General features: G+C 54.4%; 1 protein-coding gene across 43 annotated transcripts in view; it reads left to right on the forward strand.

The window, feature by feature from the left end:
* The window catches only part of TANGO2 (transport and golgi organization 2 homolog), a 43,459-nt gene that overhangs the window by 10,171 nt on the left and 5,425 nt on the right, over window positions 1-27,863 (forward strand). For 6 of the 43 annotated variants that reach the window (XM_017978015.4, XM_009006884.5, XM_078342164.1 and 3 more), the window contains exons 2-7: window positions 6,039-6,133; window positions 14,665-14,753; window positions 20,320-20,439; window positions 21,226-21,340; window positions 23,709-23,779; window positions 27,049-27,202. In XM_017978015.4, coding sequence (XP_017833504.1) covers window positions 6,078-6,133; window positions 14,665-14,753; window positions 20,320-20,439; window positions 21,226-21,340; window positions 23,709-23,779; window positions 27,049-27,202 — 605 coding nt within the window. In that variant the 5' untranslated portion in view covers window positions 6,039-6,077. Of the gene's footprint in view, window positions 1-5,551; window positions 5,642-6,038; window positions 6,134-14,664; window positions 14,754-20,319; window positions 20,440-21,148; window positions 21,341-22,898; window positions 22,980-23,708; window positions 23,780-27,048; window positions 27,203-27,863 lie in introns of those variants that run through there. The other 37 variants (XM_017977995.4, XM_078342160.1, XM_017977998.4 and 34 more) reach the window with 14 other exon arrangements.

A 27,863-nucleotide genomic window follows, 5' to 3' on the forward strand; every position in this document is an offset into this window, starting at 1 on the left:
GGATGGCTTGAGCCCAGGAGTTCGAGGCTGCGCTGAGCCACAGTCACGTGACTGCACCTGGGCGTTAGAGTGGAAGTGATGTGCTTCATGAAGCAGCTGTGAGAAGGACGCTTCTCATTCTGGTGCTGGAAACTCCCCACCATACCGTGTTGTCCTGCTGCGCTGTGCTGGTGAGGTGGGCTGGTGGCAGGTCATTTGCCCCCCTCCCAGGCTCTGCTTTCAGTCCTGGAGTGTGGCTCCTCTCCACTACTGCCCACATGGCCTCCTGTTCTCAGTCTGGGCCACATATCTGGGCTTCTCCATCCCTGTGGGCCTGGTGAGGCCTGGCCATATACCTGTGTCACGCCAATTGCTTTCAAGATGATGCCCCTCGTAGGACCACATGTCAGCACAGTGACCACCATGGCCAGGAGGAAGCTGGCTGCTCATCATCACCTTGCCTAGGGACCTCTCGCACCCTGGTGGGGACAGCAGACTTTGCTGTGGGAGAGCAGAAGGCAGCATGCTGGCTTCCAGGAGTGTCCACAGTGTGGCTGGGCAGAGCAGAGTTACAGATGAACAAATCTAGTGCTGAGGCCATTCTGGCTCTCTGAGGGGCTGTCAGGGCATGGGTGCAAGGTCCAGGAGGCCCACTTGACCCCAGCATCCCATATGTGCCTGGTTGGGGTGGTGACCTCACTGCTTCACCCTGAGTCCAACCTGCAGGTGCCCCTCCATGAGCCTCTCCAGGCTCACCTTGCCCACCCCCACCATGTGCCCTGGGACTCTTGGTGGGTTGGGATCACAGCTGCAGAGCACACAGCACAGGGAGGAGCTCATCAGCATCATCTCCCACCTGTGGTGCCCTCGCCAGCCTCCTTCAGGTTGGGGTTGGACCTGCCCTGAGAGCTGGGTTTTGCACTGCCTGCCCTACCTGCCCTGTAACCTACTTCCCCAACTGCTATCCTGAGGCCAGGTGAGGGGATGCAGGGGAGTGAGCACTTTCTGCCTGGAGGGGATGGGTGCGTGGCCATCTGACTTCTTTTGCAAGCCTGTTGGTTTTGTGCAGGCTGCCCTCATGGTTTCAGTCCCCTGGGGCAAGGAGAGTCCTGTGCAGGATGCAGAGACTGGGCGTGGCTTCCTACAGATAGATATTCAGATGCCACTGAGCTGTGGTCTCTGAGGCCCAGGGCAAGGCTGCTGGCTGGACCGCAGGCCCTCCTCCCTGCCTTTTCCTCCAGCTGCTCTCTGTGGTCTGGCTCTGGCCGCCTGGGCCTCAGGGCCAACCCTGCATGGCTTTGACCACTCTGTGGCCTTCTTGGACTGCCGAGGACATGCGGAGAGTTCATTGGGTTGGCCCAAGTGCTGAGCCCAGGACAGGTGGGGACAGGCAGGATGGGGCATCACCTGGAAAGCCAGGCACATTTCTCCCTGGGACACCAATTCTCCTGTAGAGTTGGCCAGCTCAGGCACCCTTGAGGGTGAGCTCTGTGTGGCACAAAAGATGCCCTGAGGAGCCCAGCCTCACCTGGTGTGATGGGACGTGTGTAAGTTGTGGGAAATGGTCCTGGCCGCCTGTGTGCGCACCTGCCCTGTACCCGGGTCAAGATGTGGTGACCAAAAGGACAAGGACTGTATCCACGGCTCCCTTCCAGAGCCCAGCAAGTCAGCAGGCATGGGAGGGTGTTAGACTGCTGTAGTGCACCTGCGTGGGGGCCTTGCTGCACCTAGGGAACATGCGGGCTTGGCTTAGAGAACACATAGGGGCCCAGGCAAAGGCAAGGTCACAGGTTAGGGAGGTGAAGCTGGCAGGTGAAGGGGGGACCTGCTGGCCAGAGCTGGGTTGGGGGCCGGTGGGCAGTGGGCCTGGCTCGAGCAGGGGGCGAGGGATTGGAGAGAAAGGCAGTTCCTGATGGTCCCCTCCCCAGGGGCTGGCTTTCCTCTGGTCCTTCCCTCCCAATGACCGCGTCTTCGTCGAGGCCACAGCCCTGGGCTCTGCACCCACACCTCCAGTGCCAGGCTGCCCAGAGATCCTTGGACCACGGGGCCCTCCCTGCCACTGGTTCCTGGAGGGCCAGTCTGCTGCCCCAGCACCCTGGCCAGCCAGGAGGGTAGGGTCCTGCAGCTGAACTGGAGGTGCCTTTCTGTCTGGCCTGTGGGTATCAGTGGCCAGAACTGCCCTCGTCCATGGCCTTGCCAGCAGCTTGTGCAGCCCAGGGAAGGCTGAGGTCAGCTGGAGCTGAGACCAGTGGCCTTCTCTAACACCCCAGCGGAGCCTATCCCTGGTGAGCAGGCCTTGGGCTTCAGGCCAGTGGGATTCCAGTGGGGACGGGCTGGCAGGGCTTCTTCAGTGACTGCAGCCAGGGGTTCTCAAGTGCAGGAAGGGCCAGCTCCTCCAGAGTGAGCGGACTGTGTCTTCTGGCCACGTGGTGAGTGCTGGGCCCACCCCGTCAGTGGCACCTAGCAAGTGGACACCTGGGAGCACTCCCAAAGCTCAGCGTGTTCCCCAGCTTCCTGCACTGCATTCAGGATGGTTCTGCCTCATCAGCTGCACCTGATCTGCTCTTAAACCCACAGCTGAGCTTGAATGTGCAGTCACCGAAGCTTTCATTTCTAAAAGAACTATCTAAGAGTTCCTTTTGGCCGGGCGCAGTGGCTCATGCCTATAATTTCAGCACTCTTTGGGAGGCCGAGGCAGGCGGATCACCTGAGATCAAGAGTTTGAGATCAGCCCACAACATGGAGAAACCCTGTCTCTACTGAAAATACAAAATTGGCTGGGCATGGTGGCTCACGCCTGTAATCCCAGCATTTTGGGAGGCCGAGGCGGTCAGATCACGAGGTCAGGAGGTGGAGACCATCCTGGCCAACATGGTGAAACCCCTTCTCTACTGAAAATACAAAAATCAGCCGGATGTGGTGGTGCATGCCTGCAATCATAGCTGCTTGAGAGGCTGAGGCAGGAAAATTGCTTGAACTTGGGGGGCGGAGGTTGCAGTGAGCCGAGATTGCCACAGCACTCCAGCCTGGTGACAGAGCATGACTTTGTCTCCAAAAAAAAAATTAGCTGTGCTTGGTGGTGTATGCCTGTAACCCCAGCTACTGGGGAGGCCGAGGCAGGAGAATGAACCCGGGGAGGGGGACGTTGTGACGAGCCAAGATCACGCCATTGTGCTCTAGCCCAGGCAACAGAACAAAACTCTGTCTCATAAAAAAAAAAAGTTCCTTTTGCCGCTTTCTAAACCCAGTTTGCTCTTATCACTTCCTTTCCCCTGCAGGTATTTCTGAGCTGTTTTCTTTCTGCCATCAGAGCTTGGTTGGTTGATGATGCATGTGTGGGTATCTTTCTGCTGGCTCTTGTTAATGGCGCTTCTTTCATGATGTGGTTCTTTCCGACTGTGGACTGCTTCTGGTCTTTCAAAAATGATTTTGAGACTTCTTCGAAGTATAGGATGAACTTTGCCCACAGGGCACTACCAGTGCTAGAGTCCCTTTAGCCTGTGCTTGGCTTGCCAGTCCTTGTACCCCCAGTGTGGACCTGGACGACTGGCCATGCCACAGCTTCTCAGGAACTTCCCCTCACTTTTGTGCAACGTCTCCATGACCCCTGGGGATGGCTGTGGCTGTAGCTCAACTCTCCCTGAGTCTTGCTCTTTGGAGTCCCAGCCTAACTTAGGGGAGAGTCTCCTGTTAGGTTCCCCATCTTGTGGGGGTGGCTGGGACTTGTCTTCTGTCTCCCTCTCCCTGAGGCCACCAGAGCACAAGCCCCAGTGTGTCCAGTGGGCAAACAGTCTCAGGCAGGATTGGCCATTGTGTTCTTCTGCCCTCTGTGGGCCATGCCCTCTGAGGTGTCGGCTGAATCCTACAGGAGTTCATCAGCTCCTGCAATTTTTAAGATGTCTTCATATATATATATATATATTTTAAGACAGAATTTCTCTCTTGTTGCCCAGGCTGGGGTGCCCAGGCACGGTCTCGGCTCACTGCAACCTCCGCCTCCTGGATTCAAGCCATTCTTCAGCCTTAGCCTCCCGAGTAGCTGTGATTACAGGCACCCACCACCACACCTGGATAATTTCTGTATTTTTTGTAGAGACGGGGTTTCACCTTGTTGGTCAGGCTGTTCTCAAACTCCTGACCTCAGGTGATCTGCCTGCTTCAGCCTCCCAAAGTGCTACGATTGCGGGCGTGACCTACCATGTCCGGCCAATGTCTTCATATTTTATTGAGCATCTTGGGTTGTTTTTACTAAGAGGATTGGCCCTAGTAGCCTGCCAACCCTTGGGTGATGGTCCCCTGTGGGCACTGCCAGGGCACCCAGGGAGGGGACCCAGCCCAATTCCGGCCCCCCCGGGGTCAGAAAAGGGCCCCTGCAACAACACACCCTTTAGCTCCCCATCCTATGCAGAGCGGTGGCCAGCAGACCATCTCAAATGGCTGCACATTCACCAACACCCAGTGCATCTGCAGGTGGCAACACCTCGCCTGCACACCCACCAGCTCCTCACTGGAGCAGACGGTCCCCAGTGGCCATCCCTGATGCCCGTGCCTGTGGAAGCATGTACACTGAGCCCTCTTCACCTCCCTTCCCACTCATTAGACTTTTCTCGGAGGAATCTTTTTTGCCTCTCTTCAGTATTTGAACAGCTTCTTGGCTGTCCCATGTCCCAGCTCTGGGCACTGGCTCTGCCCTGGAGCCATGTCACTAAATCACTGCACACACATACATTTCAGGGAACTTGGGTGTTACCCTGGGTGGCCTCAGGATCTAATCTCAGTCCTCCACTCATTTGCATTTTGGAAAACTGGCTGCTGGGTCCCAGAGGTCCCTGGGTGGGGACGAGGTGTGTGCTAAGTGTGTAGTCACCCATCATGTCCCTGTCACGTGTCCATGCCAACTGCTGTGGGTGTGTTGGGCCCTTGGGTCCTGTGGGATGGTGAGTGTGTGTGCTGAGCAGGGCCTGTAGGGCTGGCATCCCAGGTGAGTGGGCCACGCTGTCCTGCCTGGCAGGATGCTGGTGGAGACAGGGCTGCCTTCATTGGTGGCATGTGGGGTGGGGTTGGTGCTGTTGCAGGGGAGGAGATGTGCATGTGGGGGCGGGGTGTGGAAGGAAAACATACACAGTGGTCCATTTCCAAGACAAAATGTCTTAAATGGGATTAGGTGAGCAAACTACTGAGGAAACAGGATCTCCTAGGCCCCTGCTTGGATAGCCAATGCGTGCTTATCGGCCTTCCTCTTCCCCCCATTTCCCCCCATGTAGTTTAGTTTAAGATGAAAGTTTACCAGCCTGCAAAATAGCTTCTTTTGTCTGTTCCTATCAGCCTACCCAGCCACTTAGGTGGTAAGTTAAATACTTAAAAAGCCCCTGAGCTAACTAGGATTGCAGTGCACTGTGGGCTGCAAAAAATACAGTAAAACAACCCTGAAAAAGAAGTACCTGAAGCCCCTTCCCAACAATCAGTAGGTGACATCCGAGAAGATTGTGACAGCATAGTACTCAGCCTGTGAGGAACCAGGGCGGGACCTGCACACTAGAGGATAAATTGCTTATTAAAACTGGGTGTGCCTGCCTGTCAGACACCTGATCTTGGAAGAATGTCATTAAAATCTCACTCTCTCTTCTCCGGGTCTCTGAGGCCATTCTTTAGGCTTGGATGGGTAAGTTTGTTTTTCACAGTGTGGCTCCTGCCCTCACTGCTGCTGCCCCCTGGGGCCCACTGAGTACCCCAGCTTGGTGTGTCCAGGCCTCAAGAGTGCCACGGTGCTGAGGAGATGCTTCTGTTCAGGGCTGGTGTTCAGATGTGGGAGGTAGTTCTGACCCGGGCCCCTTTAGCCTTGCAGGTGGTGGAGAGAGTCTGGGCAGTGCTGATGAGCATGTGGGTTTGGGAGGTGTTTGTGTGCACAGGCCAGTGGTGTGGTGTTCAGCATGCAGTTCCCCCACACCAAGCAAGTACTGCAGGCAACACAGGTGGTTTTGTTCTGGCTTGCTGCAGGATCAGAGGGTGGCCCTGCTGTCTGCCATCCACTCAACTCGGTGTTTTCCTTTTCCCCGCAGACCTCTCAACCTGTGTGAGCAGAGCCGCCCTGCACCACCATGTGCATCATCTTCTTTAAGTTTGATCCTCGCCCTGTTTCAAAAAATGCGTACAGGTAACCCCCTTGCTCTGCGTCTAATGCACCTTGCAGGGTCCCAGGTGCCCAGCCAGTTCTCATGCCACCTGGGCTGCTGCATGTGGGAAGGTGTGTGGGCCAGGCTGGGGCTGCACAGGCCTGGCACTGCCCTCCGGGACAGGGTCACTCAGTGTGGGCAGGGACTCGACTTAATGTACAAAGATGTGAAGACTCAGCCACAGAAGGTGTTGGGTACCAGTCCCAGCCCCGTGCATGGGTGCCCTTAGTCCTGGCATGACGAGAGATTGAGATAAGGAAATAAAGACGGAGACACAAGAGTCGAATTTACTGTGTTGGCCCCTAGCTCTGGTTAAGTTAAATCCTTTTTTTTTTTTTTTTTGACATGGAGTTTCGCTCTTGTTACCCAGGCTGGAGTGCAATGGCGCCATCTCGGCTCACTGCAACCTCCGCCTCCTGGGTTCAGGCAATTCTCCTGCCTCAGCCTCCTGAGTAGCTGGGATTACAGGCACGTGCCACCATGCCCAGCTAATTTTTTGTATTTTTAGTAGAGACGGGGTTTCACCGTGTTGACCAGGATGGTCTCGATCTCTTGACCTCGTGATCCACCCGCCTCGGCCTCCCAAAGTGCTGGGGTTACAGGCGTGAGCTGCCGCCCAACCAAGTTAAACACTTTTATTACGTGCATAATCTCATTGATTTTATGGGCAGGAAAGGAGAGGGTAAAGGAGTAGGTAAGCAGTACTCTGAGTTTATCAGGGTGTGGCTGCATCAGAAATATAGCGGATGAGGAGTCATCCAGTCTGACCACTCCCAATGCATCAAGGGGCTTTTATCTCCGGAGCTTTGGGGACATAGAGCAATTAAAATCACGCCATATTCCCAGAACCTAGGCAGAGCCTGAGGTGTTCTGTGATCTCTGCCCTGCGAGGCTTTTCTCCTCCTTGCCGGCTCCCATCTGCAAAGACTCTCCCGGATCTCGTGAGCTGAGATCGCCTCCCTTCTCGGAGATCTTTGCATAAGCCCTTGTGAGGAGGCCCTCCTGCAGTCTCCATGCTGAGAAGGCATTCGTGGGACCGGGGCAGTATTGGCTGCTCTGAAACCACCCGAGGTGCTCCCCGGTGTTACTGCGCTCCCGGGTGGTCTTTACCTTAGGCCTCCAGTAGCCGCTTGATTTCTAATTAACTGCACCAATAATGTAGTTTAGTTTGGTGTATAAACTTCAATGTACTTTGAGACAAGCAAGCTTAGAACTATTTAGCTAGAATTAACATAGGTCTCCCCTTGGCCATCTTGACCCGCAGAAGGCAGCTGTGTGGGTAGGACAGAAGAGTGACATGTCCAGGTGGGCTGCCGTTCTATGGGCTTTAGGTGGGGGTCGGGCAGCAGAACTGGGGCAACAGTGTCAGTGAGCAAGAGCCAGCTTGGGCTGGCAGGTCACAGGTGCTGGTTAGAAGTTGAGGTGGCGGCCAGCCTGAGGTCTGTATATGAGTCCTGAGCTGAGGAAGGACTCAGGGAGGAGGGGATGCTGGGGACCAGCCAGAAGAGACAGAAAACCAAGGCCAGGATCCACCCCTGACCCTGGACTCAGGATGGCCACACCTCCGTTCCCCAGAACACCCCAGCATTTATTCACATGGAGAATGAGGCAGAGATGTAACCCACACCCAAAATGAAACTTGAAACCACTCTAATGGAATTGCTCGGGAAGATGTCATCATTTTAAAATCTATATTTTGATTTGAACCATTTCAAGAGGGTCTCAGATTTGAGTCACCGCAGAGTTGCATAGACACCATGCTGCCTGACTTCAAGACTGAATGAAGTCATTTCAGGCCAGGAAATAGGGAAGGAGGTGCGTCTGGGGTTTTCCCTTTTTGCAGTTTGGTGATGGCAGGGCCAGGCCAGGGTCCAAGCGGCAGACAGCATGCTGCAGGGTAAGTGGAAGTAGTGTTAGGAGCTATTGACTGCCACAGGGGCTGGAGTCATGTGGGGGTGGCTCGTGAGTGAGCAGAACTCTACAGAATGTAGGAATAGCAGGGTGAGGAAGAGCCAGTGTCTCTGGGGCTGAGCTGGGGTGCCCAGGGCAGAGCTTCCTCTTCCACCCCCAGCTAAGATCCAGACCTTGCTGGAGAGGGCACACCATGGCCATCTGGATGTCCTGGAAGTCCCTGGGGTGCCATGCTGGCAAGGCTTCCTGGAAATTTGCCTTCTAAGGTGCCTGGTAGCTGTCACAGGGTGGCTGCTAGGGGAAGGTGCTGACTGCTGGGTGCTGGCTGTTGTGCCCTCAAGAGCTGGGAAAGCCTCAGTTGTTGCAGAAGCCTCCTGAGAAAGAATGCAGGAGCTGGGAAAGAAGCCTTCCTCCTCCAGTATCTCTCCAGCGCCCTCTTCTGACAAAACTTAACATGGAACCAGCTGATGTTCAGCCCCATTATCACAGAGCAGGTGATGCAGGGTGAATTTGGAGCTGAGATGCAATATATCAGCTCCTCAGCTTTCCTACACACCCTTCTATGCTCACTTAAACTTCCATGTGCCAGCCAAGTAACTGTATTTCTATGACTAGCAAAGAAGTCCCAAATAAAGAGACATAGCCCAAAGGCCCCTGAAGCTGTCACTGGCTGCCTTCCATTACTTCCAGATTAGCCACAGCCTCACTTAATACTGTGTTTCCAAAGTTACCTCTGACCGCCTGCACATAGAGTAAAACCGGGGAGAAGGAAGAAGACAACAGTGAGCATACACAGCACGCCCATAGGCAGCAGGAAGGAGCTGCGCACCAGCATTCTCGCTCCTGGGCATGCACCGGGCTGTGGCTGGGCCCTGGCTTCCTTCTGCTGCACCCAGCCAGAACCTCTGCTGCTCTGGGTTGCATACCTGGGGAATGGCCTGAGGCTTGGTTTTAGTTGCTGTAGTTTTCCACCAGCCAGTCCCCTTGGGCCTGGGAGCTGGGACTCAGCGGCTCATCCACGGAGCAACTCTGCCTGCGTGGTCATCACTGGGAGAGGCTCTGCTTCCACTGACTCTAGCCAGCAGGGCCACACCCCAGGCCTCCACGTTCACCAGCTGGGCCTCACAGCATCTCACAGGTCACCCTGACCTCAGGTCAGCCGGAGCCCCTGGGACTCTCCTTCACTCACTGTTTCCCTCCTGTCACTTTCTTGGCCACAGTCGGATAACTGGGAAACAGGCAAGAGTAACCCAGGGTGAAAACTGCCAGGCCTTGTCCCTAGGGTGTACACTGTGACTGTCACAGCTGGTGCTCAGGAAAGCGGGAGGACAGTCCCTTTGAGTCTATTCCCATGAGGCAGAACCAGTGAGAGGACAGAACCCTGGCCTGGGCTGTCCACAGTCACAGGGCGTTGTGAGCTAAACCACGTCTCCTGCAAAACCCATGTTGAAGTCCTAATTGCTGATACCTAAGAATGTCACTGCATTTAGAGGCAGAGCCTTTAAAGAAGTGATTAAGGATGGCTGAGTGCGGCGTCTCATGCCTTTAATCCCAGCACCTTGGGAGGCTGAGGCAGGAGGATTGCTTAAAGCCAGAAGTTCAAGGCTGCCCTGAGCTGTGATCATGCTACTACACTCCAGCCTGGCTGACAGAGTTGGCAATGACTCAAAAAAAATGATTGAGGCAAAATAAGGTCAGGTGGGTAGGCCCTAATCAATATGATGGGTAACAAAGATACACACAGGGGAAGCTAGTGTGTGTACAGAAATAGGGGCGGTCCTCTGCATACCAAGAAGCCCTCAGAAGGAGCCAGCCCTATTGATGCTTTGATCTTGGACCTCCAGTCTCCAATGCTTTGAGACATTAGTGTCTGTTGTTGCTACTGCCTACTCTGTGGTGCTTAGTTATGGCAGCTCTAGGAAATAAGCACTCCGGAGAGCTGGCCGGCTCTGTGTGGGTTTCAAGGTGGCTTCCTGCAGGCTGTCAAAGAGACTCGACCCGCCCCAGGTGCTCGCATCTTTGGGGAGGAAGCTTGACAGCTGGCCTGCAGGTGCTGGTCAGTGCCACCTGGCTCCGAGTGGAGAGGAGGAGGGTTGACATGGCCTCTCGTGCTTTCACTCAGCGCCTGTGTGTCACTGCCGGGACCCGCCCTGTGTGTCCTGCCAATCAGTTGGCCTCGGCATTTCTCTGGACTATTTTCCAAAGGCCTAAGCCGGGGATGAAGTATGCCACCTCCGGGTGACTGAGCAAATGTGCACTGTGTTTTCCTGACTTTGTGGGGGGATGTGAGACACCTCTGGTGGCTGCTTCTGCTCTAGCTGTGGGATGTTTAGCCAGGGGAAGGGCACGCTGCAGGCTGGGGCACAGGGGCTTCTGCAGAGCCCCTGCCAGCACTGCTGCAGCACTTCGGGAGGTCTTGTGCAGGTACTCAGCTAGGCTGGGCTGGGCTCCTCACCTGTGGACTGGGGTAAAAAGTGGGGTGCTTTAAGCCACTGTCCTTTTTTTTTTTGAGACGGAGTTTCGCTCTTGTTACCCAGGCTGGAGTGCAATGGCGCGATCTCGGCTCACCGCAACCTCCGCCTCCTGGGTTCAGGCAATTCTCCTGCCTCAGCCTCCTGAGCAGCTGGGATTACAGGCATGTGCCACCATGCCCAGCTAATTTTTGTATTTTTAGTAGAGACGGGGTTTCACCATGTTGACCAGGATGGTCTCGATCTCTTGACCTCGTGATCCACCCGCCTCGGCCTCCCACAGTGCTGGGATTACCGGCTTGAGCCACTGTGCCCAGCTGTGCTTTTATTATTATTATTTTTTTTTACTCCCCCCCAGTGGAATATATTATTATTTTTGAGACAGGATCTCGCTCTGTTGCCTGGGCCGGAGTACAGTGATACAATTATAGCTTACTGCAGCCTCAAACTCCCCGCTTCAAGCGATCCTCCCACTTCAGCATGTCTGAGTAACTGGGGCCACACCATGCCTGGCTAATTTTTTCTTTTGTTGGTAAAGACACAGTCTCACTATGTTGTCCAGGATGGTCTCAAACTCCTGGGCCCAAGCTATACTCTTGCCTCAGCCTTTCAAAATGCTGGTATTACAGGCATGAGCCACCAGGCCCGGCCTAGGCCACTATGTTTGGTAATTTGAAACCCATCACAGAAAACCAAAACACCACAACAAGATAACACAGTCACTCCATCATGTCACCCTATCTCTTTCAAAACTACTTGTTTATAGCCGGCCAGGTGCAGTGGCTCACACCTGTAATCCCAGCACTTTGGGAGGCTAAGGTGGGAGGATCACTTGAGGTCAGGAGTTCAAGACCAGCCTCACCAACATAGTGAAAACCCATCTCTACTAAAAATATATAAGTTAGCCTGGTGTGGTGGTGCACACCTATAATCCCACCTACTAGGGAGACTGAGGCAAGAGAATTGCTTGAGTCTCGGAGGCAGAGGTTGCTGTGAGCTGAGATAGCACCACTGCACTCCAGCCTGGGTGACAGAGTGAGACTCCATCTCAAAAAAAAAAAAAAAAAGCTGTCTGTGACAGCCCCATGCGATGCCCATTGCTGGCTCTAGCCTGAAGTGGCTGCAGGATAAGTTGTTACCGCATGGGGCAGCTTCCATGGGGTCACCACTGAGGGTTTGATCACTGGATCTCGGGCCAGAGTACCTCCTACCTACCTGTCACCAAACTTCGCCCCAGATGGTACACAGACTCACCCGCAGCAGAACACACTCGCCCCCCCGAGATGATGTACCTACTCATGCCCCCAGACGGTGCACACGCTCACCTTGCAGCAGCTTGAGTGTCAAGTGGTGATGGATAAAATGAGTGGTTTTAGTTATTGGAACAAAATAAAGCCAGGGTGATTTTCCATCCTCGGGGACCTTGCCATGGTGGGAGCTTCCCTGTCTCTCCGGACATGGGGTGCAGATAGGCTTCTATCCATGTGCAACCTCACCAGGGATGACTGAGAGAGCTACTTCCTCCTCCCTGTGGGGCTCGATCTGGGTACTCAGCACACTGGCTCATCCCTGAATTTTGTATTCGATGAAATCCTTGGCAGACCACCAGCAATTCAGCTCAACAGTGACTGCTGGGACAAAAATAACCTGGTAATTAATGTTCCTCAGTTATTAGGCAAACATACATAATTGCTCCTTATTTTAAAACAGACAGCTGAGCATCTTAGGACAGAAGTCCCTGCTCAGTCAGCTTTTCTTCTTACTTTCCCCCCTTTATTTTTCACCTTGCGAGAGCATTATGTCAGAATCAGCAGCCGAAGCCAACAGCACCAGCCTGGCTTGGGGTTCGACTGGTGCTTAGGTGTCCCTGGCTCCCTGAGCTCCTGTTCAACTGCTCTGGAATGTGGGAGCAGGGAAGGAAAGTGGTTTTGTTTTGTTTTTGAGATGGAGTCTCGCACTGTTACCCAGGCTGTAGGGCAGTGGCGCAATCTTGGCTCACTGCAACCTCCACCTCCTGGGTTCAAGCAATTCAATTCTCCTGCCTCAGCCTCCTGAGTAGCTGGGACTACAGGCTTGCACCACCACACCCAGCTAATTTTTTCGTATTTTTAGTAGAGACAGGGTTTCACCATATTGGTCAGGTTGGTCTTGATCTCCTGACATCATGATCCACCTCCCTTGGCCTCCCAAAGTGCTGGGACTACAGGCGTGAGCCACTGCGCCTGGCTGGGAGGAAGGTATTTAAGAGAGAATGCTGAGCGGAACCGCATGGAGCTTGACCCCACCCATGGGGTGGAGGAGCTCTTATCCCAGACCCTGGCACATCCCCACCATAGCACTCAGGGACTGTGGTGTTCTTCCTTCTTCTGCCTGCTGGCCAGGCCACAACCAATGGGCACCTTCTCCAGGAGTGGCCCATGCAGGTCTAGGGCAGGTACACTGCCTCGTACTAGCACTGTCCAGCCCAGGAAACGTGGACTCTGCTGCCATCCCTGCTGCAGAGGTTGGGGGGTACCTCTGCCCAGAAGGGACATGGAGACTTGAGCCAGGTCTGGGTTGAATATGGCATTTAGAGGTACAAAGGATGGTCCTATGAAAGGCTGAGGCTCATATCAGGGACAGAAACCACTTCCTGCTACCCCAGCCAGCACATCCCCGAGACCTGGTGCAGCCCTGGGGCGAGCTGGGCATCAGAGCAGGCTGAATGGGGCACCCTGAAGGTGGTGAGGCTTCAGGGTTCTAGGGCATGGCACAGTCCCTGGCAACAACCAAAAGCATTTCCCCAGTTTGCAGGCAGGAAGCTTCGGGGGCAGGTGCTGAGTGGGGGGGGCACACGTGTGCACACAGGTGTAAACACCTTCAAGGGCACGAGTGCTAGGTGCAAACACCAGCTGCACTCTCAATTTTATGAATGTCTGTTACTTCACATTTCATCAGGAGCAAATGTTTTATGAAACTGATGTGCAGTGATCAATACGGAAATTATTTGTAAACGCTTTTCAGGATCTAACCACTGCACCTTGGTTTCAGACCCACAGTGTGATGGCAGGACAGCCGAGCCCTTCTCCTTGGAGCTGCCTCTCCGTGGCACAAGTGCTCAGGGGGTCTTCAGCCATCGCTTGTTTGTTTTTAAGAGACAGGGCTTTTCTGTTCCCCAGGCTGTAGTGCCGTGGTGCAGTCATAGCTCACTGTAGCCTCCAACTCCTGGGCTCAAACGATCCCGCTGCCTCAGCCTCCTAAGTAGCTGTGACCACAGGCATGCACCATCGTGCCTGACTAGCTTTTGTATTTCTTTTTTGTAGAGGTGGGGGTCTCACTTTGTTGCCCAAGCTGGTCTCAAACTCCTAGCTCAAGTGATCATCCCGCTTCGGCCTTCCAAACTGCTGGGATCACTTCTTAGACCCTCAGGTCTCATGGGCGTTGCAGGAACGGACCCCTTCCCCTCAGTCACCGCTATGTCCTTATTTGTTTTCTTCCAGTGTCCAAACTACGACTTGAAACACAGTTTTTTTTTTTCCTTAAGACCAGTGCTCTTCAAGTTTACATGTCTCTCTTAATTGCAAAAGAAATATTTGTTTGATTCATAATGCAAAATGCTCGTAAAACAGAGAAGTTCCCATCCACTCCCCCCGACCCCAGAAATTAACTCCAAAAGACACAGAACAGAGCAGCCCTTGGAGGCCCACATGCTGTGCTGTTCAATCTATCCTCGAGCTCACGCTTCCAGAAGCCAGAGGGTTTGTTGTGGGTGTTCCCAGCACTGGGGACAGATGGACAGGAGGAACAGCCCTGCATCCTCCAGCCTGGGCTCACAGGCATGCTTGCTGCCAGCCCCTTAGGGCCTGGCAAACCCGTGTCCCGCCATCGAGGGTGTGGATGTGTGTCTCTGCCCAGCATCTGCCTGTTTCCCAGGCAAGGCTCCAAATGCAGTCCTGGCCGCAGCTTCCCGAGAGCTCACCTGGAGCCACTGTGCTCCTTCCGCCTGTGCAGGCGCAGTGGGACTGCCAGCTTCCTGTCCTCTCTGAGACTGGCCCTTACTGCCACGGAGGCCAGTTTTATGTGTGAGGAGAGAAAAAGAGCTGGCTCACTCATTTCCGTCTGAGGCCATCAGTGGTGCTTTCCTCTTGCAGGCTCATCTTGGCAGCCAACAGGGACGAATTCTACAGCCGACCCTCCAAATTAGCTGATTTCTGGGGGAACAACAATGAGATCCTCAGCGGTGAGTCTTCCTGTGTGCTCGGTGGTGCGCCTTGTGCTTCCCCAGCCCCGGCATAGCCAGAGTGATCCTAACTGAGTGGTGCTGCTTTCCAGTGTGATGGTGGGGTGTAGAGGTGGAATTGAGGGGGTTTGGGGTCGGTGCCAGCATGGGGGTGGCCAGCCCCAGTACTGGGTGTCGCCAGAGCTGCCTACCCATCACTGTCTGAGTGGCTTCCCGTGCCATGGGTCTGCATGGGGGGGCCTCATCATGCGAAATGATCAGTTGGTTTTATTTGGATCCCTCCTTTTGGCTGAGGGCATGTGTGTGGATTTGTGTGATGTACAAGATCCACATTCGGTCACTTTGTGAAGCAACCCAGTCATGTGAGTGTGTGCATGCCTGTATTTGTGTTTGTGCATCCCTTGCTCCAGGGATGGCTGGGCTGAGTCTGGGGAGCTGGTGCTGAAGCCCTGTCACCGGCCCCACGCCTTTGTTGCACGAGGTGTCCTCATAGGGCAGCAGTGGGGGTGAGAGCCAGGCCCTCCCCTCCAGAGATACCAGCCTCATTGAAGTCCTTTTGCACTGGAAGCAGCTCCCGTCCATGGGGTGGCGGGAGTCTACCTAGAGGGTGTGCAGAGACAGCTGCTGAGGCCACAAGTTTCTCTGCCTGTGTGCCAGGTGCCAAGTGGGCCCAAGGCAGCCTGGCATGTTCCAGGGTGTCCACTCAGGCCAGATGTGTGACCCTGTGGGCCCAGGGAGGCTGTGTGTGCCCTGTGCTGCCCTCCTGGGCTGGGAGGGCAGGTGTTGGGATTGCAGGTGTGAGCCCAACACTTTGGGAGGCTGAGGCAGGAGGGGTTGCTTGAGTCCGGGAGTTCAAGACCAGTCTGGGCAACATGGCAAAACCCTGTCTCTACAAAAAAATACAAAAATTAGCCAGGCATGGTGGTGTGTGCCTGTGGCCCCAGCTACTCAGGAGGCTGAGGCTGGAGAATCACTTGAGCCTGGAAAGTAGAGGTTTCAGTGAGCTGAAATTGTGCCACTGTATTCCAGCCTGGGTGACAGGGCAAGATTCTGTCTCATTCCGTCAATCAATCAAATGAAAGCTCAGCTGTGGGGTTTTGACGGGAGTACTTCTATGTAGCCCGTGGCCTGGCAGTGCTGTGAGAATGCTGCCGAGGTTGGGTGGCACCATGTGGGAGGAGGACAGGAGCAGGGAGACAGGCAGGGCGGTCCTAGGCCTGCCAGTATGGGAGGCTGCAGTGGGTGCAGGGCTGGTCAGGACAGGTACATGAAGTCATGGGACTGATGTCCTTGGGAAGTGGAGCGTTTTTGTAGATGTAGGTGGTTCAGAGGGTTACCCTCCTCTGGCTCCTTGACTACTGTGCCCTCCTGACCTCCATCCCTCCCTGGCACCCAGGTCTGTCAGCTGCCTTTGAATTAGCGCCAACCCCAGGAGCTCCAGTCTTGTGGAATTGTTCACCCCTGTGGTGATTTGGTGATGGCAGCTGCTGCACGGATATACACAGGCTCCTGCCAGGTGTCAGGGTGGCTGAATCACTAAGGCCCACGTCCTCTCACTCTCTGGCATCACGAAATTGTGTGCAAAAGTTTAGGACAGTGGTTCCCCACATGTGGTCCTTGGGCCTGTAGCACCAGCATTACTTGAGAACTTGTTAGAAATTAAATCACCCTGGTGTGGTGGCTCATGCCTGTAATCTCAGCACTTTGGGAGGATCCCTGGAGGCCAGGAGCTTGAGACCAGCCTGGGTAATATAGTGAGATCTTGTCTCTACAAAAAAAAAAAAAAGAAAAATTAGCCAGGTGTGGTGGCACATTCCTGTTGTCCCAGCTACTTGGGAGGCAGAGGTGGGAGGATCACCTGAGCCTGGGAGGTAGAAGCTGCAGTGAACTGAGATTGAGCCACCATACTCCAGCCTAGGTGACAAAGCAGACCCTGTTAAAAAAAAAAAAAAAAAGAAGAAGAAATGAAAATCATTAAATTCATAAAAATTTGGCCATTACTTCTTCAAGTAGTTTTTCGGTCTTCTCTCTCCCTCTCTCTCCCTCCAGTTACACACATGTATTAGTTCACTTGCCCTTGTTCCACACTTCTGTGATGCTCTCTGTATACTTTTCTCAGTGCCTCTGGATCACTGCTCTCAAACTCCTGATCTCGTGGTTCATCCACCTCTGCCTCCTAAATACTGGGATTACAAGTGTGAGCCACCACACCTGGCCTGGGGATAAGATTTTAACATGAGGTCTGGGGGACAAATATCCAAATTATGGCACCCAGGAACTCTGGCTACCTCAGTTTCCCCAAACCCTAAGCCCCTCTTCTCAGCTCAGGGAGGCTGCTGAGCTTGGCCTGGTCCCTCCACTCCCTGGGATGGGCCCTGGAGTCTCTCTAATCGTGGGCTCACTTTTTTTTTTGTCTCTCAGATCCTTTATTGTAAAACTCATTTGATATGGTTTGGCTGTGTCCCCACCCAAATCTCATCTTGAATTGTAGTTCCCATAATCCCCACATGTCCTAGGAGAGACCCAGTGGGAGGTAACTGAATCATGGGGCAGTTACTCTCAGGCTGCTGTTCTCAGGATAGCGAGTGAGTTCTCACGAGATCTGATGGTTTTATAAGGGGCTTTTTCTGCTTTGCTTGGCATTTCTCCTTCCTGCTACCGTGTAAATAAGGACATGTTTGCTTCCCCTTCCACCATGATTGTAAGTTTCCTGAGGCCTCCCCAGCCATGGTGAACGATGAGTGAATTAAACCTCTTTCCTGGGCCGGGTGCGGTGGCTCACGCCTATAATCCCAGTACTTTGGGAGGCCAAGGCGGGTGGATCACGAGGTCAAGAGATCGAGACCATCCTGGTCAACATGGCGAAACACCATCTCTACTAAAAATACAAAAATTAGCTGGGCATGGTGGTGCGCGCCTGTAGTCCCAGCTACTCGGGAGGCTGAGGCAGGAGAATTGCTTGAACCCAGAAGGCGGAGGTTGCGGTGAGCCAAGATCATGCCATTGCACTCCAGTCTGGGTAACAACAGCGAAACTCCGTCTCAAAAAAGTAAATAAATAAAAAAAATAAAAACAAACCTCTTTCCTTTACAAATTACCCAGGCTCAGGTATGCCCTTATAGTAGTGTGAGAAGGGATTAATACACCATTGTTTCATGTGTTTTATTTTTTTGGTTGTTTTACGCAGGAGGGTAAATCTGATCCTTGTTGCTTGGGCAAATTTGGAAGTTTTGTTCTTGTTTTAATTATTGATTTGTAAGAGTTGTTTATCCATTCTGGATATGAGTCTTTTATTAGAAAAATGTATTGCCTACTCATTTTCTTAATGTTAGGTTTTGGTGAGCAGAATATTTTATTTTAACAAAGTACAGTTTATCTTCTCTTTTATGGGTTGTTCTTTTTGTGTCTTATCCAAAAAGTCTCTGCCTACCCAGAGGAAAATATATAACAATGTTTTCCTCTGTTTGCTTCTTGAAGCCTAATTTTGCATTTTATATTTGGTCTGTGATGTATCTCAAGGTTTTGTATACGGTGTGAGGTAGGGGTTGAGATTTACTGCCTCCCACCCCCAAATCTCTCTCGTTGTTCCAGCATCATTTATTAAATGGATTTTCTTTTGCCTAGTTCATTACGGTGGCACCTTGGTTGTACATCGGTTGACCATATACATGTGGGTCTACTCCTGACTCTCTTGTGTCCCATTGATCTGTGTATCTGTCTTGATGCCAACGTCACACTGTCTTTGAGCGATGCTGCATTTCAGGAAGTCTTGAAATCAGACAATGTGGGTCTCCAAGCTGTGTTCTTCTTTTTCAGGACTGTTTTGGCCATCTCAGTTCCTGTGCATATGCATAGATATTTTAGAGTCAGTCTGTTCATTGCTATGAAACTAAAAGCCCACTGGGATTTTGATTGGGAAGGTGTTGAATTTATGGGTCATTTGGGGAGAAGTGTCACCTGAAAAATACTGAGTTGTCTAAGAAGTACTCAGTGAAACAAATAACAACAAACATTATTGAGTCTTTCAGTCAGTATATATGTACATCTCTCCGTAAATCAGGTCAGCTCAACTTGAGACCCTCTACAGTACCCTGGAGTATTCAGTTTTTGTCACCCATATTTCATTAAATATTTTCCTATTTTGTTAAATTATACTAAGGATTTTAAAATGTTGTAAATGGCATACTTAAATTTTCATTTTCCAGTTCTTGCTAGCATTTGCTTATTAGTTCTAAGACATTGGTTTTGCTATTCCTTTTGGGTTTTCTTCATATATGATATCCTTCGTATATGATTGCTGGCTGCAAATACAATTCATTTATTTTTGATCTTTACATATTTTCTTTTTCTGTTATAATTGATTATTATTACAAAAATAACGTCTTAGCCAGTGCAGTGGCTCACTCCTGTAATCCCAGCACTTTGGGAGGCTGAGATGGGAGGATCGCTTGACTCCGGGAGTTTGAGACCAGCCTGGGCAGCACAGCGAGACATTGTCTGTACAAAAAAAATGCAAAAATTAGCTGGGTGTGGTGGCGCATGCCTGTGCTCCCAGCTACTTGGGGAGCTGAGGTGGGAGGATCACTTGAGCCTGGGAGGTCAAGGTTGCAGTGAGCTGTTTGATCACCACAGAACTCCATCCTGGGTGACAGAGTGAGACCCTATCTCAAAAAAATAAAAAATAGGGGCCGGCGCGGTGGCTCACGCCTGTAATCCCAGCACTTTGGGAGGCTGAGGCGGGTGGATCACGAGGTCAAGAGATCGAGACCATCCTGGTCAACATGGTGAAACCCCGTCTCTACTCAAAATACAAAAAAATTAGCTGGGCATGGTGGCGTGTGCCTGTAATCCCAGCTGCTTGGGAGGCTGAGGCAGGAGAATTGCCTGAACCCAGGAGGCGGAGGTTGCGGTGAGCCGAGATCACACCATTGCACTCCAGCCTGGGTAACAAGAGTGAAACTCCATCTCAAAATAAAATAAAATAATAACATCTTAACAACCTTTTTTGCCCCAATCTTTGGGTAATATGACCCCTGGTGTAAGAAGGAGCCCTTCTGTGGCTTTCAGGGCCTCTCCAAGCTTTTGGCACTAGCAGTGGCCTGTGCCCTGCAGACGAGTTGGTGGAGGTGAAGGTCCTGGGTGTGTGCTGGGCTCCTAGTGAAGGGTCTGCCCTTTGGGCCTAGTGCATCCTGCTGGGTAAGGACAGCCAGGGTCCCTGCACCCCATTCATGCGATTGGAGCCCAGCACTGCCCCTCAGCCTCGACACTGGCCCAAGTGGGAGGGTGTGTTCTGCAGGTGTCTCTTGGGATGGGTGTGGTCGGTGCCATAGTTGTCCTTCAGGGCAGGGATCTCACTGGCACGACCCATGGGCCCCAGGGGCTGCCTGACCTTGAAGAGTTCCAGCCACTGTTCTGCAGCCAGGGCTGCTGGGTCAAGCTGCATGTCGAATGACCTCGAGGAGCTTGAGGCAGCAGCTGGACCAAGTATGTGTCTCCCGGTGCTGGGGACCAGGTCGGGGACTGGAATGGGTGGCATCAGTGGTGGTAACACTATCATCTGCCACAGGGCTGGACATGGAGGAAGGCAAGGAAGGAGGCACATGGCTGGGCATCAGCACACGTGGCAAGCTGGCAGCACTCACCAACTACCTGCAGCCACAGCTGGACCGGCAGGCCCGAGGACGAGGTACTGTGAGTGGGGCGGGGCTGAGGTGACACAGGGTGGGTGGAGCGGGGCCGAGGTGAGACAATGGGGTGAGGGAGGCCTAGGTGAGACAGGTTGGGGCCAAGGGACTACAGTACTGGCCAATACAGTGGGGCGGGGTGGGCGGGGGCCAGGGTAAGAAGTGCCAAGGTGTATGGGTGTGGGATGGGGCGGGGCTGAGGTACTGTGGGGCAGGGCCAGGTTATAGAATCGGCGGTACCAAAGTATGGCAGGGAAGGGTCCAGGTAAGGGTAGGGACAAGAAGGGGGAAAGCTGGGCCCTGTGGCAGGTGGGGGCTTCCTCAGCACACCACTGAGGTATGCCGCAGGGGTATGTGGCAGAAACAGGAGGAGTGAGGAGGGGAGCGTCCCCATTTCCCATGCCCTGGCCCTCTGGCGTCACAGTCAGGAGCCCACTCCCACCTGACCCACGAGCACTGTTACTCCTCTCAGGGAACACTCTCCTCTGTCGCCCTCACTGTGTGTCACTGACTGCTGTGTCACTGAAACGTGTTTGCTTCATGCTGGATTTCCACAGGAAGACATAGTGGGGAAAAATATTTTTAATAAAATGAGCAGTTTTCAGTGCTGACCTGAGTGGCAGCCAGGCTGATGAGGTGTGGCTGACTCTTGTGGCAGTCATGACAGGCCAGGGCTCCAGTGGGACCCTCATCTTCCTGCATCCTCCCCAGGGGGCCCCACATCAGTGTTCCCAGGAGAAGAACACATCCCTGCAGCCTTGGACACGGCATCTGTCCCCTGCCCACAGGTGAACTTGTCACCCACTTTCTGACCACTGATGTGGACAGCTTGTCCTACCTGAAGAAGGTCTCTGTGGAGGGCCATCTGTACAATGGCTTCAACCTCATAGCCGCCGACCTGAGGTGGGTCTGTGAGAGGGGGATGGCGGCCCTGCCCAGCACTGCCTCGGGGCAGACCTCAGGCTCATCAGGAAGCCGGGTCCTACTGGGGCCGTGGCAGTCTCTCCAGGGACATTGTTCCTGGTGACTTGGCAGACATTCCTAGGATAGAGCCTATTACAGATGTTCCAACTTGGGGACTTGGGGGTGAACCCCAAGGCTTCCTGTGATGGCGTGAGGGCTGCTGGCTCCCAGGAGAAAGCTGAGGCTGTGAAGGGCAGCGGCATAGAGTGGCCCTGGCTGGGTGTCCCCCTCCGACGGGCAGGGTGTGCAGAGCAGCCCCTGGCAGCCTGGCCTGGAGTGGCTGGGATGCTGTGCTCCCAGGGAAGCTTCCGTTGGAGATGTGGCCACAGGAACTGCAGAGGTTTTGTGTGTTTTGCCCGTAGGTGAAGCGAGCATTCCTCCCTTCTGCCCTCCACCCCCTCCAATACCCCAAAACTTGGCTACTGGGGTCAGTCTGGGGCCTTCTGCCAGAACAGGCAAACAGAAAGCTGTCGGCACACCGTGGTGGGCCCTGATACTGCCTCCTTCCACAAGGGCAGATCCATGGGCCTCTTTCCTGGCTCCGGAGCTTCAGGCCTGCTGTTCCCCTAGTGTCCCTTAAGTGTGGTGTGCCCAGCCCTGACCCACATGGGTCTGCGCACTTGCTGTAGAGGCTGAGAGATTTGCGGCGTCCCCTAGGTGGAGGGCTGAGGCCTGGCGCAGGCCACTTGCTGCCTGGAGCCCTTCTTCCTGCCCATGCCTTTGTGACTCCAGGAGGCAGAGCCCCTGTGCTCTCTGCACGCCCCCCGTGCTCAGGAACCACTTTGTCTGGTCAGTAGTTCCATGTGAGTCTGACTCAGCCTCAGAAGAGTGGATCTGTGGCCGTGACACAAGCAGGACTCAGTGCTCAGCAGCTGTGTGCAGGTGGGGTGCCAAGGGTGCCATGCCCTGAGCAGCTGCATGGGCTCCACCCTCCTGTCGGGGGGTGGGGGCTTGGGCTCCTCAGAGCCTGTGCAACTTGCCCGGCTCCAAATGCTGTAGAGTGAGGGTCAGCCTCCTGCACCTCGCCTGAGGATGCAGGCAGTGGCCAGGAGAGCATATCACAGGTCGGGCAGAAGCTGGTTCCAGGGCCAAGGCTGGAGGGCGGGGGTCATGAGAGGTCAGTGAGCAACCCTGCAGGGGGGTGCCAGTGAGGAAGCCAAGGCCTGGAAGGGAGAGAGGCTTGTCACGGCCACAGCTATCCCCGGTGAGGCCCGCCCTTCTCCTGGCCTGTGCTAGCAGCCCCAACATAGGCATCCAGTTCTATAGGTCCTTACAGAGAAAGCCCAGAGGAGCTTTCTGCCTGCAAATATTCTCTGAAATTATAAACCAAACATCTTGGGAAAGTTGCCAAAGGCCATGGTGAGAAAATACAAAAATGGAACGTGAACGTAGACTGGGGCTCCTGGCGGGTGCAGGGAAGGCAGGTCCCACCTGGTGGACAGCACTTCTGGGAGGAAGGTACCATGCCCGGCTCTTTCTCTATCTGTTCATCTTGAAGGCCCAGGGCTCCATGCCCAGCATCCGGCCTGGGAAGGCATCTCACAGGCCACAAAGAGACCCTCTTCACTTTGAAAAAAAGGTACTCCAAGTTCTAGAAGACTTACTGTGGTATTGAGGATTGGAATATTTTCAGCTGGGGAGCATTTTTAACTATTTTCTTTTATTTAATTATTTCGTAGAGACGAGGTCTTGCTGTGTTGCTTAGTCTGGTTTCAAACTCCTGTCCTCAAGCAGTCCTCTTTCCTCGGCCTCCAGAGTAGCCAGGACTATAGGCATGAGCCACTATGCCCAGCTCAGCTGTCCCTAAAGTGTACGCTTAGCAAATGAGAGTAGGAAGAGGTGGTCTTGGGCACTTTCTTTGGAAGCCTCCATCTCCCTGGGGCCACACTGGGGCCACCTGTCCGGAAACGCTCAGAGATGAGCTGTGGTGGGGGTGCTGATGGAGGGGCTGGGGAAGTGGGGATGGGGCTCAGCCCTGCAGTTGCCCATAGGGATGGGCAGCCTCTGTGTACCTGTGCTATCGGGCATTTGGCAAGGCAGGAGGGCCTTTTAGATGCTTTGCCTCCCTGGCTGGTGGGCCCTGAGGTGAGCTGGGAACATACCCGTGATGCTGGACAAGAGCTAGGGCCTCTACGACCCTGCCTGCCATGTGCCCGAGGGGCTGGGTCCTGCAAGCCCTTGGCCTGGCCACAGTAGACTACTGTGTGCATCGCCAACCTCCAGGAACAGGGCTGTGAGATTGCCAGGCAGTGTCAGGGGCAGGACGCCCTGTGGCTACAGTCTGACACTCTCTCCCCTTGGTCTGCAGCACAGCAAAGGGAGATGTCATTTGCTACTATGGGAACCGAGGGGAGCCTGATCCCATCGTTTTAACTCCAGGTGAGCCTGCCCTGGGAGCCTGATGAGGTGGGGGGTTGTTCAATGCCGAGGTCACCCCTGTGCTTTTTAGAGACCAGGCCCTTGTCATTACTCTCCTGGGACGACTTATGTGCCTTGCGGTCTGTAGGGAACTCGGTCTGCACTCTCCGCCATGGGGCTTTCCTGCCGAGCAAGATGCGCCCCTGTTCTGGGCTTCCCACCATAGCCCTGCAGCCCACCCCCAGTCTCACCTCCTGTGCCATCCCAGTGTGCCCTGTGCCCATCCCTTCTCAGCACCTCTGGGGCCATCCCCACTCGGGGTTTTTGCTCCCTGACGTACACATACACACCCCACTGCAGCCCTGCACAGACACACGTCTCTTGCACCCAGTCCCTGGTCTGTTCCCCGGTCCCTGTCCTCAGGGCCTTGAGCTCCCCTGTGCCAGGTCATACTCCATGTCTGGGCCCTCCAGCCCTGGCTCTAAGCCACTGCCCAGGCTGTGCCTTTTGCTACGTGCCCTTTCTCTCCCCGCTCCTCGGGTGCTGTGATTTCCTGGAAGCTTCCTCTGCCAGTGCCCCAACCTGGACAGAATGTGTCACATTGCCCCCCTCTGTAGCCACGTTCTGGGAGGGAGGTCTGCATCTTGTCCCAGGTCTGGTGCCAGAACAAAGCAGCACTCCTGGGAAATGTCATTTGCCCTGGGTACACAAAACTGTAGGGACCAGAGCCTGGGCTCCAGGGCCCACGGCTTGCTCACTCCCACACCTGCTGCCCCCAGACACTCCTCGCTGGTGGCATCGTGGAACTGTGTGCCTTAGATGCCCACTCTGGTCCTTCTACCCAAGCTGCTGGCCGTTCCAGCACCTGGGGAGAGTGTCAGTGCCCTTGGTGCCACCCACACCCCTCTGTGAGGGGGCGCTCCTCTGCAGCTCTGTGCCTGCATCACACAGACTTCCTTTTGCATTTGGCATAGATCACCAAGGTTGCAGGTCACAGGTGCACACCTTCCCACTGGGTGCATATGGTTGGCCAGAAGCCCCAAGTGTCCCTGGAGGTGCCTGAGGGAGGTGGTAAGCAGTCCTCGGGACAGCTGAGTGGCCCCACCCCACCTGGGGGTGCTGATGGTGCTGGCAGGCTCATCATGACAGCTTCTCACGTCTACCCAGTGATGTCTGGTCCACAGATGGGCCCCGCACCCCATTTGCTGGGGTGGTGCCCAGGCCTGGACCCCTGGTCTACTTGGGATCCTCAGCGGTGGCATGTGCCTGGCCTGGAGGGTGGCTTCCAATGTGTCCTACCCACTGCCCCTGTGTATACCAGCTGGTGCCCTCTCCTCCACCTGGAGCTCATCCTTCAGCCACCCTCTGTGACCCTGGCCTTCCCCTCCCTACCTTCGATACAACTGTGGGTGGCCCAGCTGAGCTCCTAAGAACTGGGCAGTGGCACAGACACAGACGCTACCAGCAAGGCAGGGACATGGCCCCAGAAGGTCCTGAGCTTCCAAAGGATTGTTCTGGCTGTCTCAGCCGGCTCTTGCTGTTCCACCTGCCCCAGGGCCTCCCTGTGAGTCAGGGTCATGGGGTTGGAATGTGCAGCAAGGTGGGTCTGTGGCAGTAGACTTGGGCCACCCTGAGCCTGTGACTGCCCAGGAGAGAATTGGAAACTCCCTACCACCCCCTCGTTCTGAACATTGGCCCAGAGGCCTCTGGGGCAGTCACTGTAACCATCCCCGTGACACCCTTGGTTCTCAGAGGCTGAGATCTCAGTGGTCAGAGATGCTTATTATCTGCTCGGTTGTTTTGGAGAAATTATTTCTGACTACATCCTGTCTCATTCCTGACTCTGCCCCACCTGGTCCACGTTGCCTTTAGTTTTTTTAGTAACAGCGTTATTGAGATGCGACTGACGAGCAGCACAGTTCACCCATTTAAAACGTATCATTCAGTAGGTTTCGGTTCATTCAGAGTTGAGCAGCCATCATCGCTACCCAATTCCAGGACCTTTTCTTGATCCCCAAGGAAAGCCATACCCATCAGCCGCTGCTCCCCATTCCCTGTCTCTTTAGCCCCTGAAACCTTTAATCTGCTTTCTATGGATTTGCCTGTTGTGGACACTTTGTATAAAGGGATTCCTATAATCCCAGTATTTTGGGAGGCCGAGGTGGATGGATCACGAGGTGGTTGGTTCGAGACCATCCTGGCCAGCATGGTGAAAGCCCATCTCTATTAAAAATACAAAAATTAGCCAGGCCTGGTGGCGCATGCAGGTAATCCCAGCTACTCGGGAGGCTGAGGCAGGAGAATTGCTTGAACCCAGGAGGCAGAGGTTGCAGTGAGCCAAGATTGCGCCACTGCACTCCAGCCTGGGTGACAGAATGAGACTCCATTGCAAAAAAAAAAATCACTGTGACACCTGGGGCTGGTGGCTTGGCTCTGGGGGCTCTAGCAGAGCCCGGGCTATCTTCCTGGGAAATGCCTTGGCCAAGATCTTCTCCTGGAAGTCTGACGGGAAAGAGGTGGTGTCTCAGTGTCCCTGTCGCGTCATTTGGGATGCATGGCTCCCATCAAGCTCTCTCCTGCTGCCCTGGCCTCTGCAGAAGAGCCTCTGAGGTGAATGAGGTTCTTCTCCACCTCAAGTCCCTGCCCTTCACTTTTTGTGACATGAGAAACCCTCTTCCTGTTGGCCATGCCTTCTGCCACCACTCTGGGAGCTTGCTTTGAGAAGCCACAGGTCAGACTCCATGCATCGAGACCTCTGGCTCCCCTAGCCCGGGGCCCGGCTGGTATACAGAGGTGGGCCATGCTCGGCTGAGGCCCTGCCCACATCTGTACCCCCTATGTGGCACTCTTGGGGGTTCCCCACATAGGGACATGATTGTGGTGGGCGCCTCCTGGCCTCTGGTGGCTAATTCTCTCACTCTTGACCTTCTCAAGTGGCCCCCCCAACCTGGCGTGAGGTGAAGAGTTTCCCTCTTGGCTGCCCCCTTTGCCTGTGAGATCTCAGGTTACTCATTTCTTATTCATTCATCCATTCAGGCTGCTAGGTATCTGTGCCTTGTGGTCTCCTGTGGATGCCCCTTCCACACCCTGTTGAGTTCTCCACTCCTTGCCATGCCGTCAGGTCAGGAATGAACATCGGGAAGGTGCTGGAGCATGGGAGCAGCTTGGCCTCGGTCTGGCCTGATTTCATGGTCCCCAGCCATACCCCATGTTAGGCAGGTGGCAGGTGGCAGTTTGCCCTGACATGGCATAGCAGGGCCTCTGTATGGCCAGCTGACTGCTCCCCACAGGGACCTACGGGCTGAGCAACGCGCTGCTGGAGACACCCTGGAGGAAGCTGTGCTTTGGCAAACAGCTCTTCCTGGAGGCTGTGGAGCGGAGCCAGGCGCTGCCCAAGGACGTGCTCATCGCCGACCTCCTGGATGTGCTCAACAACGAAGAGGCGTGAGTGAGCGGGTCCCGCCGGCTTGAGCCCCATGTCCTCCCACTACTGGGGCAGGGAAAGGCAGGCCCTGCGGCCCCAGGAGGCCTGAGGTGGTGCCCAGGCTGGGTACCCAGCTGCAGGGAAGCCGATGGACGTGCTGTCCTCCTCACCTGTTCCCTTAGACCAGCTGAGGAGACAGCAAGGACTTTTGATGACAGGAGATGGAGGTTCAGTGCACCCAGAGGCTTGATGCATGCACATGGGAAAGAGCAGATGGATGCTCTCCTTTGCATGCTGAGGGCTAGGAGGAGGTTCCAGAAGATTCTAGACACTCAACAAACCCAGGGGGATGAGACAAATCATGGAAACAAGTGGCCAGGATCAGCACTCTCAGGATTGATAGGGCTTCCTGCGTGTGGTCTGTCCTCAGCCACCCTGGGCTAAGTGCTGGGCATGGGCTTGCAGTCCCGGGAACTGTCTGGGAGTAGGGAGCCCCCACCCACTTCCTTGCCCATAGGCCTCGAGGCCCCTCAGGGGCAGGGCACTGGGGTCTTCGTTACCACAGCTGTGGGTCCTAGTGCCTCCCGAGCCAGCCTTTCTCCCACTGGGTGAGATGCCCCACATATCCCTCCCTCCCCACCGAGGTCAGTCCACCATCCTGTCCAGGTGACCCAGCGTCTA

This window comes from Callithrix jacchus, chromosome 1, assembly GCF_049354715.1.
Source record: "Callithrix jacchus isolate 240 chromosome 1, calJac240_pri, whole genome shotgun sequence".
Taxonomy (NCBI): Eukaryota; Metazoa; Chordata; class Mammalia; order Primates; family Cebidae; genus Callithrix; species Callithrix jacchus.